This window comes from Arabidopsis lyrata (genome assembly GCF_000004255.2).
Source record: "Arabidopsis lyrata subsp. lyrata unplaced genomic scaffold ARALYscaffold_3, whole genome shotgun sequence".
Classification (NCBI taxonomy): domain Eukaryota; kingdom Viridiplantae; phylum Streptophyta; class Magnoliopsida; order Brassicales; family Brassicaceae; genus Arabidopsis; species Arabidopsis lyrata.
In genome coordinates this window covers 21242840-21254415 of record NW_003302553.1, presented here as the reverse complement: position 1 = coordinate 21254415, position 11576 = coordinate 21242840, and the positions used below count along the sequence as shown (strand labels likewise).

Here is an 11576-nt window from a genome sequence, read left to right as displayed (position 1 = left end):
ATATTAAAGTATATATGACCAATCATGAATATAGAACGCATAGATGGACAATAGTTTAATTATTTGTCCTTTATTTCCAATTTTCCCAAAAATAAAAGTTTACCAATAGAATGAAGTTAAAACAACGGTGGTGTGTGAAAAAAAAATTAGTTTGCTTGGTGAAAAAATATGAGACAATTTATATTTTATATAAAGGTGATTATTTACAATTTTTTTTATAGGAATACTAACTTATTGTATAATTTCCTTAATCCTTTTTCTATTTTTAATTTTTTTTTCTTGTATAATTAGTAACTTATAAATAAAATGTTTAGCATAATTTTGTAGTTTCGATTTTTATGGTAAATATACATATAATTTCTTTATATATACGTATAGTTTTCTTACTATGATCTAACTGTTTAAATTTATAATTTCGTTATAATAAAAATTGTTAAAAACTTCAAAACAATACTTTATATAATAAGATAACTAGCTTAGACTTAAATAACTAATTGGTGAAGAGCAAGTCTTCTACAGAAAACTTAGTAGATAAGTTAACTAAGGAAACTAAAAAATAATCTAAATTATAAAAAAAAATGGAGTACTGAAAGATAGGGTGTGAGCTAATATAAGGTGAATAGAGACTAGATTTCCAAAGAAGACGAGTAAATCATAAAAGATTACGAGAGAAATTGTAGTGAAAAATATGAGAAATGTTTTACTATTTTGGAAACATTGTATTTTTTTTTTTGTCAATCACACATTAATTAACAAATAACTCCTTGATTGGTTGCCCAATTAGGAGGAGAAGAGTTTACAAAAGTAACTTAAGAAAATAAAAGTCTAGAAGAACGGGCTAAACAGTCCGCTTGAACATTACATAAACGAGAAATAAGATAAAGCGAGAAGAAAGGGAAAGAGAAAGCGAGAAGAAAGGGAAACATTGTATTTTTTAAAATTCAAATAATTATATTTATGTTCAAAAATTCTCATTAATAATATTTTTATATTAAAATCCCGCATAATAAAAAAAAAATAGAGCAACGAATTACTCCTATAATCTAGGTGACTATTTCAAAAGACTAATTCAAAAACCAAAACCCAACAAGCACAAACTTATTCTCTTGAGTATATTTATATACTACAAGTCGTAAAACCTAAGGAAAACAAAATATTAAAGATACATGGAAGAAATGGGAACTCAAGATGGCCAAAAACCCTCACCGGATTCTGATTTGTATAGACTTTATTTCAAGTGTTTGATAAGGGAGGAAACAAGAGGGTTTGTGCAAAATCTCTCACTATTTACCGGTAAGATTTCACATAAAAAGGGAAGTCAATAACTTAGAAATAAACAACAACAATATGCATGGTAATATTTTCTCTGAAGAAGAAGACGGTGGTTCGATCTATGCCATCTAAATCGACGAAGAAAGTGAACATAGAATATGAGCAACCTATTGAAGATTAACAACATTACATACATAATGATGCAATAACATAAATCATATCTGCCAAAGTATATTATTTGGTCCCCAAGTCTAATATCTCAACGGCAAGTTTTGTCTATGATCAAAAAATAGATAACAGCAAATTGGGCTTTAATTTCATAAGACGCGGCCCAATATTACAACGTGTTCATCAACAACTCTATTGTACAAACAGACTACGTCGTTCTCTTCCACTCATCTGAAAAAAAAAAAAAATCACAGCAAAAAAATCCAATTCTCTCTTCCTCCCTCCAGATTCAAACGATCCGATCCAAAGTTCTTAGATCCGAGAAGATGTCTACGTTCAGCGGCGATGAAACTGCTCCCTTCTTCGGCTTCCTCGGCGCCGCCGCCGCTCTCGTCTTCTCCTGTAACCAATTCCCTTCTTTCTCATTTCAATTCTCTTCCAATTCGTATTATTCCCTTTGATCTGATCCACATGATTGCTTCTAGAGACTTTTTATGAGAATCGTTGGCCTTATTGATTGATTGATTAGTGTTCTTAGGTTTGATCAGAATCTGGATTTAGGTATTGATTTGTGATTGTGTTTGGGTCGTAAATTGAGATTTTGTTACTGGATTTGGGTTTTAGGTATGGGAGCTGCTTATGGGACTGCGAAGAGTGGTGTTGGTGTGGCTTCAATGGGAGTGATGAGACCTGAGTTGGTGATGAAGTCTATTGTTCCTGTTGTTATGGCTGGTGTTTTGGGTATTTATGGACTTATTATTGCTGTTATCATCAGTACCGGTATCAATCCTAAGGCTAAGTCTTATTACCTATTTGACGGATACGCTCACCTTTCGTCTGGTCTTGCTTGTGGTCTTGCTGGGCTATCAGCTGGTATGGCTATTGGAATTGTCGGCGATGCGGGTGTTAGGTTTGTTCCTCACAGAGAATGTTGAATTTGTTGATTGAAAACCATAATGTAGAACTTGAGTTGTTTTGGTTTTGCGATTCTCTCAGGGCAAATGCGCAGCAGCCTAAGCTCTTTGTTGGGATGATTCTTATTCTTATCTTTGCGGAAGCACTTGCTCTTTACGGCCTTATTGTAGGCATCATTTTATCTTCTCGAGCTGGTCAGTCGAGAGCAGAATGAGAGCACAAACAAATGTTAGAGTTCCAGGTACTTACTTATCGATCAACTTTTGTGTGCGGTATGTAGTATCTGGAGTCGATATTTTGTGGATTCTTGGATCTTGATTTGGGAAGCAGATCTGCCACCTACTTTCCTAGGTTGGTGGTTACTTGAGTGTAGGATGTTATTTTGTTTGGTTCGGTAATAAAAAAAGAGCTTGGCATTTGTTTTGTATTCTTGTATTGTCTGCATTTGTCTTGATGAACTTGATAATATTTTGTTTGTAAAGAAGTTTGCTTCTGATACCATCTTTGAATGTTATGAGATTAATCTTTGGTGCCTTCCTATTTGGTTTTAAGATAGCTTTTCCACTGAACAAAACATTATATAAGGAGGTGGTTAAGCAAAGTAAGCAAAATATTAAATATGTTTTTGAAAATTGTTTAATAAATTTGTGTAGACATTCTTTTTTTTTTTTGTGAAACTGTGTAGACATTCTTAAGCAATACTTTTTGCTTTTAAACTAGACCATTTTGAATTCATGTATTGGGTCATCCGGCAGTGCTTTTTCCTAGGGTTCCTCCTAAGCCAATTATCTTCTGTAATCCAATCGTTTTTGTTTTTACATCTCATCGAATCTTCTGCGTGTTCGAGATGTGTGTGCGTATCTCCTTCTCATTTTCGTTTCTTTGACGAGATTTGCTATCGATTATACAAGTAATCCATTGCTGGCGTTTAGTAAATTGAATCTCATATCTATCTATGTTCTAACTTTGATTGGGGGAGCTACTTGCTTGAAACAATAGAATATCTTAGTCAATTATCCATATATTTCTAAACCACTTAGATTGGAAGGCCGCGTAGTTGGATCCAAGTTAGGGTAAAGGCAGTTCCACTCCAATTCAAAATGGAATTGAAGTAGTTCTAGACTACCACTTCAACCACATGATGAGTATCCTCCAATTTTGGGAATATGATGCCCCTTATCTCTTATCGCTTTTACCAATTCGAATCAAAGGCACCCCACAACACTTTTGGTAGGAAGAACCGTTTGAAGTACTTAAACGTTAAATCCATGGTTGGAGGAAACGTGGATGAAATGGTTTCACTTTTCTACTAGAAACTTGAAAACAATGGAGACATAGAGTGTCCTCTATCAAAGAAAAAAGCTTTCAACATACAATCTTCAATTTCAAAAGCAAGGAAACATCTCCATAACAGAAATATTAAAAGAACTGTAAGCACGAGCACCTAGATGTCATAAACCTTGTTTACAAAAAGAAGTATCGCCCGACAACTTCGTCACTAACAGATCCTTTGGCTAACTCTTGTATTTCATGATGAACTGAGAAATCTAGAAAATTTTCAAGACCATTCTCAAGACACGGGCTGGGGATACTCTCTGTGATCGATCGTATACAAGAAAATTCATTCTAAGATTTTCCCCAATCAAGAAGATAATACTCTATATAAGCAAAGATAAAAGCCATGTAGAAAAACCTTTTTATATGTAATGAGAAATTATATTAAGCATTTAGTTCTTATTTAGGCGATGACGTTTCAAGTTTCTACTACAAGAAACAAACCATCACGCCTTTGGAACCGACCGTGTAGACATCATTCCAATGATTGCAAACCAAGGAGTGGCCAAATTTCTCTACAAAACTAAAGGAATTCTTCAGACTTATGAGTTTATTCATGAATTTTCTATTATTATATCACATGGGAAGCTATTTATAACGCTGACCATTTACTTTGTTGGTTGTTCTTTTCCAATGTGATTATCCACATTACCTCAATTTGAATAATAGAATGGTCGCTCAACGTACAAAATAAAAGAATGTATAATAGGCCTGGGCGTTCGGGTATCTGTTCGGTTCTGGTTCGGTTTCGGTTCTTTCGTTTCTAGAGTTTAGGATCCATATAGGAACCAAACAATTTTGGTTCGGTTCCGGTTCCGGTTCTTTCGGTTCTGAAGTTTAGGATCTATTCGGATAATTTCTTTCGGATATTTTTAGGTATTTTGGATATTTTAAAGTATTTTCAGATATTTTTGAGTATTGTTTTGGATATTTTAAGTATTTTATATATTTTCCAAATATTTCTTAGTATTTCGGGTATTTTTGGTTATTCGATCTAAAACTAACTAATATTTTTAGATATAAACTCATGTTTCGAATATTTTCGGGTATCCGAAATATTGCGGTTCGGTTCCAGTTCCGGTTCGGTTCTTATGGTTCGGTTATTTTGCCAAGACCTAGTGTATATATATTATAAACAACTTAATAAAGAAGAAAACGTTAACCATACTATTAGCAAGAAATAGTTTTAAAAAAAAATTAAAACTAGTCAAACAAACATACCTTTTTTAATGGATCGCCATTACAAGAACCACTAGTTATATATTTCAAGATATATAAATCCTTACTTTATATAGAAATTTTAACCATCAGAAAACAAAACGTATTTGCTTCGTAAAAGTATCACAACAATATAATGTCTTCATCACACCTTTTTATCTTTTGCATCATCCTGATTTCTTCATTTCCTCTTCATGAATGTATGGATATATTGTTTTCTTTTTGATCATCATCACCTAATCACCTTTATATAGAATCACATAGGGTGTGACTGGTAAAAAGTGGAAAAAATGAAATGAAAAATAAAAGAAGAAAAGAGAAGAAAATAAAAGCAGAAAAACAGAAGAATTTTTTCTCTCATATATTTGAAGTGGGATGAATTCTACCTTTTCACGTTGTTTTTTGAAGAATTGGAAAGAAAACAAAATCAACTGCTTTTCATCTGACTGGTTACATTTAAGTACAACACAGAAGAATTATTTTTCTTCTCATTATTTTTCTTCTATGAAAGAGTACCAGTCAGACCCATAATCATATCTTTCACAATCAGTATTTTTCAAATGATTGTATTTTGTTTTTTTTATAGGTGAAAATGGAAAAGGTGTTGAAGCGAACAATGCAGTTAAACCAGTTTGCATGTCGATGAATTGCGACAATAAAGACAGGAAACTCACGTGTGCTTGTTGTTTCAGGGCCAATTTCAGGAATAGGTGTTACAATAGCAAATCAGAATGTCTGGCTGACTGCAAAGCTTGAAAGGCATAACTTAATAATAACCTCTACTAAGGAATTAAGAAACCTATTAGCGTTTACATAATATCTAATCACTTCCATAATATGAAGAATACATGTTTATTTAGGAGTCCAACTAATACAATTTATGATTATTGTAATTGTGTTAAGTGATCGACTTTCAAATTCTACGTATCTAATTTATCTCATTTTGTTTTAATGTTCACTTTACTTATAAAATTACATTATCTTATCGGACACCATCAAATTCATTAACTACCCATATTCCACCAATTCGAATTCCACATGATTCGGTAAATGTCTTCACTAGGTGACTTGGCAACCTCCAGAACTACGAAGGCTACTCAAATCCTCATTCTTTATCTATTACAATTCTGATAACATATATGTTATTAATACAAGAACTTAGATTGTAATCTGCAGTGTCGTGCATAGTTTTAGAGAAACCTAAAGCAACTTGCAAATATGTTTCTTTTGTAATCCGTTACTTATCACTGAAATATTTATTTTTAACAAACTATGATTTAAAGCACTATAAAATCATTATAGGTAATGTTTTTCACAAATTTATAACTCCATAATATCTTCTAGTACTATATATGTAACTAAAAAACAAAAATTATGCATATTAGTATGTGTATGTAAAGATTAATAATATATATAATGATTAAAATTAAATAAAAAAATGGATACAATGTTTAACTCAAACAGAAACTTACGGTCTTACAAAAATAAAGAAAAGAAAAAAAAAATCAAGATGAAATTCATGAAAAGATTTGGTAGTTGTTGAAAGAAGCCTACTTTAATTTTGACTTTCTTGAGATACCATGTTATTAGTTATTATCTTTTAGGATTTCATCATCCTTAAGTTCTCTATCCCTTTGAATATCTAAGGGTTTATATGCATTTGTTATTTCTACTTCAGTTTACCATATTGTTTTTTCGAGGAACCTTATCATAACTCCATTCAATTCATCACAAGGTGATCATTTTCAATACGTTGCATTACACAATTTCAAGATAAGTTTTTCTTAATTAGCAACCCTAGTCGCATGCATATGTATATGCTTCCAAGATCCAAAACTATAACTTAATCATCATCCATAATCAATCAAGATCAATCATAATCAGTCCTCTAAGGTATATATTATATAGCATATATTCATACAATTTTGGTCAGCATGATTCACCAGAATTTAGTTCAGACTGAAAACAGGTAAAATAATCGGTATGGTTTGCATGTGTCATACTAATTCTAATAATACAACTTAAATATTTCTGGTGAGATGGCATCAAACTTCATAGGATAATATGTTTATGAGATTATGAGATTATAATTATTTATTTATACTATAAAAATGTTTACTATTAAAAATAAGTAGATCAGGAGGTACGTTAATTGAGGTTTTTAGAATACAACGCACACCAACGTAAAACTTCCACGTTATGCTTAATATTCATTACCAATGGAATCCAAAAGTAACAAACATCATCAAATGCTTAATATTCAAGATTTTTTTTTTTCTGACCAATATCATCTTGCATGTAAAAATAGGTACATCTTTGAAAGAACTTTTAAAATTACAAATAATACATGTCACTAATTCAATGCTCCATTTGGCTGTCCATTTTTAAAAATACCCCTTTTTATGCACAAAATGACTAAATTACCCTTCTTTTAATAAAAGATATCACAAATATATAAGGAAAACATGAGAATGTGCACACATCAAAATTACAAATTTGATTTTGTAAAAACTTGTAAAACCTTTAAAATACCTTGTAAAATTTTCCCGTAAAATTTTTTCCCGCCAAAAAATTATTTTTGCAAGAAAAGTGATTCCGCAATTTTTTTGGCGTTAAATTTTTGGCGGAAAATTTTACAAGGTATTTTAAAGGTTTTTACAGGGTATTTATAAGGTTTTACAATGTATTTTAAAAGGTTTTACAACGTATTTATAAGATATTATAAGATTTTACAAGCTATTTTATAAGGTTTAATAAGTTATAAGGTTTTACAAGTTTTTTATAAGGTTTTACAAGTTATAAATACCTTATAAAACCTTATAACTACCTTGTAAAACCTTTTAAAATACATTGTAAAACCTTACAAAACACTTGTAAATACTCTGTAAAACCTTTAAAATACCTTGTAAATTTTTCCCGCCAAAAAAATTTCGCCAAAAAAATTGCGGAATCACTTTTCCCCAAAAAAAAAAATTTTGGCGGGAAAATTGCGGGATCACGTTTCCCGCCAAAAATTTGCGGGATCACTTTTCCCGCCAAAAAATATTTTGTATTTTGTGGACCTAATTTTGTTTCAAATAAGGGTAAAATGGTCTTTAAAATTAAAAGAGGGCAAACTTAAAAATGGACTCTCAAAGGGGGCATTTTTGAAAAGGGGTATTGAAAAAGGGGCATTTTTAACAATTTCTCTTATTTATTTCAATTTTCTTTCCAATTGAAAATATGTAATAATTTAAATTAATTTTTAGTATTAATTATTTGACTTTTCTTTTTCAATTGGAAATATTTGAAGTTAATATATGTATTTTTCTTTTTTATAATATTTGTTTTACTACTTATTTGTGTATTTTTATTAATTATTTGAGTTTACTTTTTTCAATTAGAAATATGTCAAACCAATATATGTATTTTTCCTTTTTAATATTTTTTTTACTTAATTATGTTCTTTTTTGTGAATTATAAGAAATAAAAAGAAATATGTGATGATTTAAATTTACATATTTATTATTTATTTCAATTTACATTCCGATTAAAAATATATAACAATTTAAATTAATTTTTAATATATTTATTTGAGTTTTGTTTGGGTATATTGTTTGTCGTCAATTATAATTTTATTTTATATTGTTAATTTAGTTTCTTAATTCATTATTGAATCATCGAAGTTTTGTATATCATTGTGTTTATAATTTTCTATTTTATTGCTTATTTTAGTTTTATTTCCCGTTTTGATATAATTTTCATTCGAATTTTTTTTGACACAATATTTTATTGTTAAAGAAACTATGTAAAAGGGAAAGCAACAAACATATACTTACCTTAATGTGTTCATAGAGCCATCTTGTAGGACGTGGTTGTCAAGAACATACATTCACGGAAAGATATGATTGGGTGTAAAAATATATTTTTAATAATAAAGTAGATATTAGATTATAAGTAGATGTAAATAGGACGAGAATTTGATAGATGGTTTCCGTGTAAAATATTTTCTCAAAAAGTTGTGGAGTCAAATTTTAAGAGAGATTGCGAAACCACTTTTTTGAGATTTGATAATTAATGATAATGATGAATACTTGATGATTGATAATTAAAACTATTGTAACAAATATTACAATAAATTTAAAATATAGAAATGCAATGTATTAAAGAAAAAATATATATATATAAATAACTCTTTTTCTAACTAAAACTTATACGTATATATGAACAAATTTATTATACGTAATTAATGTATAATATTGTTTGAAATATGCTTTTATTATTAGTTACCATAAGTACAATCAGATTTTATTTGATTTCCATAAATATTTGATTTTATTTCGATTTTTCATTATTAATTCGAATTTATATTCCAAAAAAATTTCAAAGATCCGATTTCAGAATTTCGGGTCAATTTTCTGATTTTAACCTGACCCATTTTCATTTGTACTTCTCTTTTAATAGTATAGAGATTTATTTCTAAATATCCAAGATCTAAGGTATATATAAATTTGCGTGGAGTGAAGAAACCCTAAATCGCGTCCATCAGCCGCTCATTTGTAATAGAGAAGATGAAAAGGGAGAAGGTTGAGCGTGAGATTCCGAGGTCCGAGGTTATGGAAATACATAAGAACTGCGATGTAATCTATTCTTTCTATCTTCCTTACCTAATTGTTTTTTTTGTCAAATCGCTTCCTAATATATTTGAGCTAATAACTAACCGAGCTAATATTCTGTACATTTTCGCCAAAAACCATCCCCACAATCAGCCCCTCGCTTCCAAAGAGAAGGTGGAGAAGGAAAGTAAGAAGGTTGTAGTGCTTAACTTTGGACCTGGCTATATGAAACAACCGTGGAAATGGAGAAGCAGTGTAATATATATTCTTTCTATCTACCTTACCTAATTGTTGATTATATTTGAGCTAATAAGTAACGGGTCTTACTTAGGAAAACCAAATCCACCGGGGTATTACGTTAGTTTACGCCAATGATCATCCGCACAATCCTCGTCGTTTAATAGTCCTCCTTTATGCTAAGTTGGGCCTTCATCGTTACAATTGTGTCCATGTAAATAATTATTCTCTTTAATTTCTTTCTTATTAATTACCTATATCTATGTTGCTTTAATCTATTTCTCTCTTTTTCTATCAATCAAATGTAGGGGAAAGACTTGAAGCTCAGTAGCATATCTACATACATCAAGTCCTCGGGTGTTACTAGTGCTACCTCTTACCGCATAACTTTCGATGCCAAGGATCCTCGAGATACCAGTGGTTCCCTTCAAACTTTTCAAACTCATGTTAATGAAAGAACTTATGGCAGCTTACTTTTGTCGTGCACTATTGCTTGTCCTTTAGGTAAATATTTTTAGATATTATTCGTATAGTTTTCAAACCAACAACAAGTTATCAATCTTCGAGTTACTCTTTGTATAGGTGAAGTTACCATAGGTAGTGAAACCAAAAGAGTCAACTTGCATTCTCTCAGGCCTGAGTTGCCGCCAGAGAATCCTTTCCAAGATGATACAGACCGATTTTACGTGGTAAAATCCTTGATTTTAAGACCACTTGAGTTTTTGCTTATTATCGAACAACAACATATTTATGGTTTTTTTTCTTTTGGCAGCTGAAAAAATCAGAGGTTAAAAAAAATGACTGGATTCGTCTGTATTTGGAACTTGCAGTTGCCACAACTAAAAGGCACCATATAAAACACGGTGTGGCCAATTTGAAGATTCTGAGAGTGGCTCTGGACACTACACCAGACCCATGTCGTCCCTCTGAAAAGGGACTTCACGCCTATGATGCAATTTTCTACATTAGGTACACAGACTCATGCAAGGCTCGAGCTGGTGAGGATGGCGATCGCGTTGCTATAGTCAGAAGAATCTGGGATGAGAAGCCGCAAGTCTTTAGAATCGTGGGTCGCACTGAGAGCTTCAGATCGTTAGGGAACGGTGAATCCACCACGTCGCCTGGCTCGAAGGACGGGACAATCTGACATGATGGTTTCGATGTAAATGGTGGATCGTACTCAGAGCTCACAAACCTTGGAAGCTGGCTCGTCGTCTGCACTAGACTAGACCAATTTGAATATGTGGATCAGAATAATAAACCCATCGTTGGTTGACCAAGTTATTTGGTGCCTTAGGATTGTTATATATGTGGATTTCTTTTTGTGAAACTTTGTGTAGTTTTTAAGTGTGTTGTTCTGCTTGAATACTTTAACATTGGTCGACTAAGTTATTTGGTGCGTTCGGATTGTTAAGTGGATTGCTTTTTGTGCAATTTTGTGTTGTTTTTAAGTAGTGTGTGTTGTACACAAGAGTTTCAAATAATTCAAATCAAACCTATAAAATGCATAAATATATATATATTTTTTACTTTTTTGATTATGCAAAACATAACGGATGATGAAGTCACAAATTAAAGTTGTTGTGAGGTGTCTCCACCCAAACGATGAGGTTAGTCAAATCGATTCTTGGAGGGGGATAAGAGCTTTTCTCTTCACCGAGGGAGTAGTACATGCCATATTGCCCATACTTATCAATATACGATGAATATATTTGGAGGGGGACATGGTTTCAGTACTGGAAGAATATTCCAGGTTGCTTTAGATGGGTCAAAAACCCCAAGGTAGCCGCAGGTACTAAGACAGTAGAACATACCATTCAAAAAGATACATTTGTC

At 31.5% G+C, this 11576-nt stretch overlaps 3 protein-coding genes across 3 annotated transcripts; all 3 read left to right on the top strand.

Moving 5' to 3' along the window:
• The first annotated feature begins 1658 nt into the window (after positions 1 to 1658).
• LOC9322121 (V-type proton ATPase subunit c1) lies at positions 1659 to 2891 on the top strand. The gene is made up of 3 exons (XM_021032358.1): positions 1659 to 1842; positions 2065 to 2350; positions 2437 to 2891. The coding sequence occupies exons 1-3, from the start codon at positions 1767 to 1769 to the stop codon at positions 2567 to 2569; spliced, it is 495 nt and encodes a 164-aa protein (XP_020888017.1). The 5' UTR covers positions 1659 to 1766; the 3' UTR covers positions 2570 to 2891.
• Positions 2892 to 4940: 2049 nt separating this feature from the next.
• On the top strand, positions 4941 to 5860 carry LOC9322120 (EMBRYO SURROUNDING FACTOR 1-like protein 8). Its single transcript, XM_002886008.2, has 2 exons — positions 4941 to 5108; positions 5495 to 5860. The coding sequence occupies exons 1-2, from the start codon at positions 5045 to 5047 to the stop codon at positions 5662 to 5664; spliced, it is 234 nt and encodes a 77-aa protein (XP_002886054.1). The 5' UTR covers positions 4941 to 5044; the 3' UTR covers positions 5665 to 5860.
• A 3563-nt stretch (positions 5861 to 9423) lies between these two features.
• LOC9320070 (UPF0725 protein EMB2204) lies at positions 9424 to 11174 on the top strand. Its single transcript, XM_021032353.1, has 6 exons — positions 9424 to 9527; positions 9657 to 9758; positions 9835 to 9954; positions 10049 to 10244; positions 10323 to 10429; positions 10513 to 11174. The coding sequence occupies exons 1-6, from the start codon at positions 9459 to 9461 to the stop codon at positions 10885 to 10887; spliced, it is 969 nt and encodes a 322-aa protein (XP_020888012.1). The 5' UTR covers positions 9424 to 9458; the 3' UTR covers positions 10888 to 11174.
• Positions 11175 to 11576: the final 402 nt, after the last annotated feature.

Coding starts and splice junctions, on each gene's coding strand:
- LOC9322121 (XM_021032358.1), top strand. CDS start 1,767: ATGTCTACGTTCAGCGGCGATGAAACTGCTCCCTTCTTCGGCTTCCTC. Junction 1,843..2,064: donor CGCCGCTCTCGTCTTCTCCT/GTAACCAATTCC, acceptor TTTGGGTTTTAG/GTATGGGAGCTGCTTATGGG. Junction 2,351..2,436: donor GTCGGCGATGCGGGTGTTAG/GTTTGTTCCTCA, acceptor CGATTCTCTCAG/GGCAAATGCGCAGCAGCCTA.
- LOC9322120 (XM_002886008.2), top strand. CDS start 5,045: ATGTCTTCATCACACCTTTTTATCTTTTGCATCATCCTGATTTCTTCA. Junction 5,109..5,494: donor TTCATTTCCTCTTCATGAAT/GTATGGATATAT, acceptor TTTTTTTTATAG/GTGAAAATGGAAAAGGTGTT.
- LOC9320070 (XM_021032353.1), top strand. CDS start 9,459: ATGAAAAGGGAGAAGGTTGAGCGTGAGATTCCGAGGTCCGAGGTTATG. Junction 9,528..9,656: donor AAATACATAAGAACTGCGAT/GTAATCTATTCT, acceptor CCCCACAATCAG/CCCCTCGCTTCCAAAGAGAA. Junction 10,430..10,512: donor ATACAGACCGATTTTACGTG/GTAAAATCCTTG, acceptor TTCTTTTGGCAG/CTGAAAAAATCAGAGGTTAA.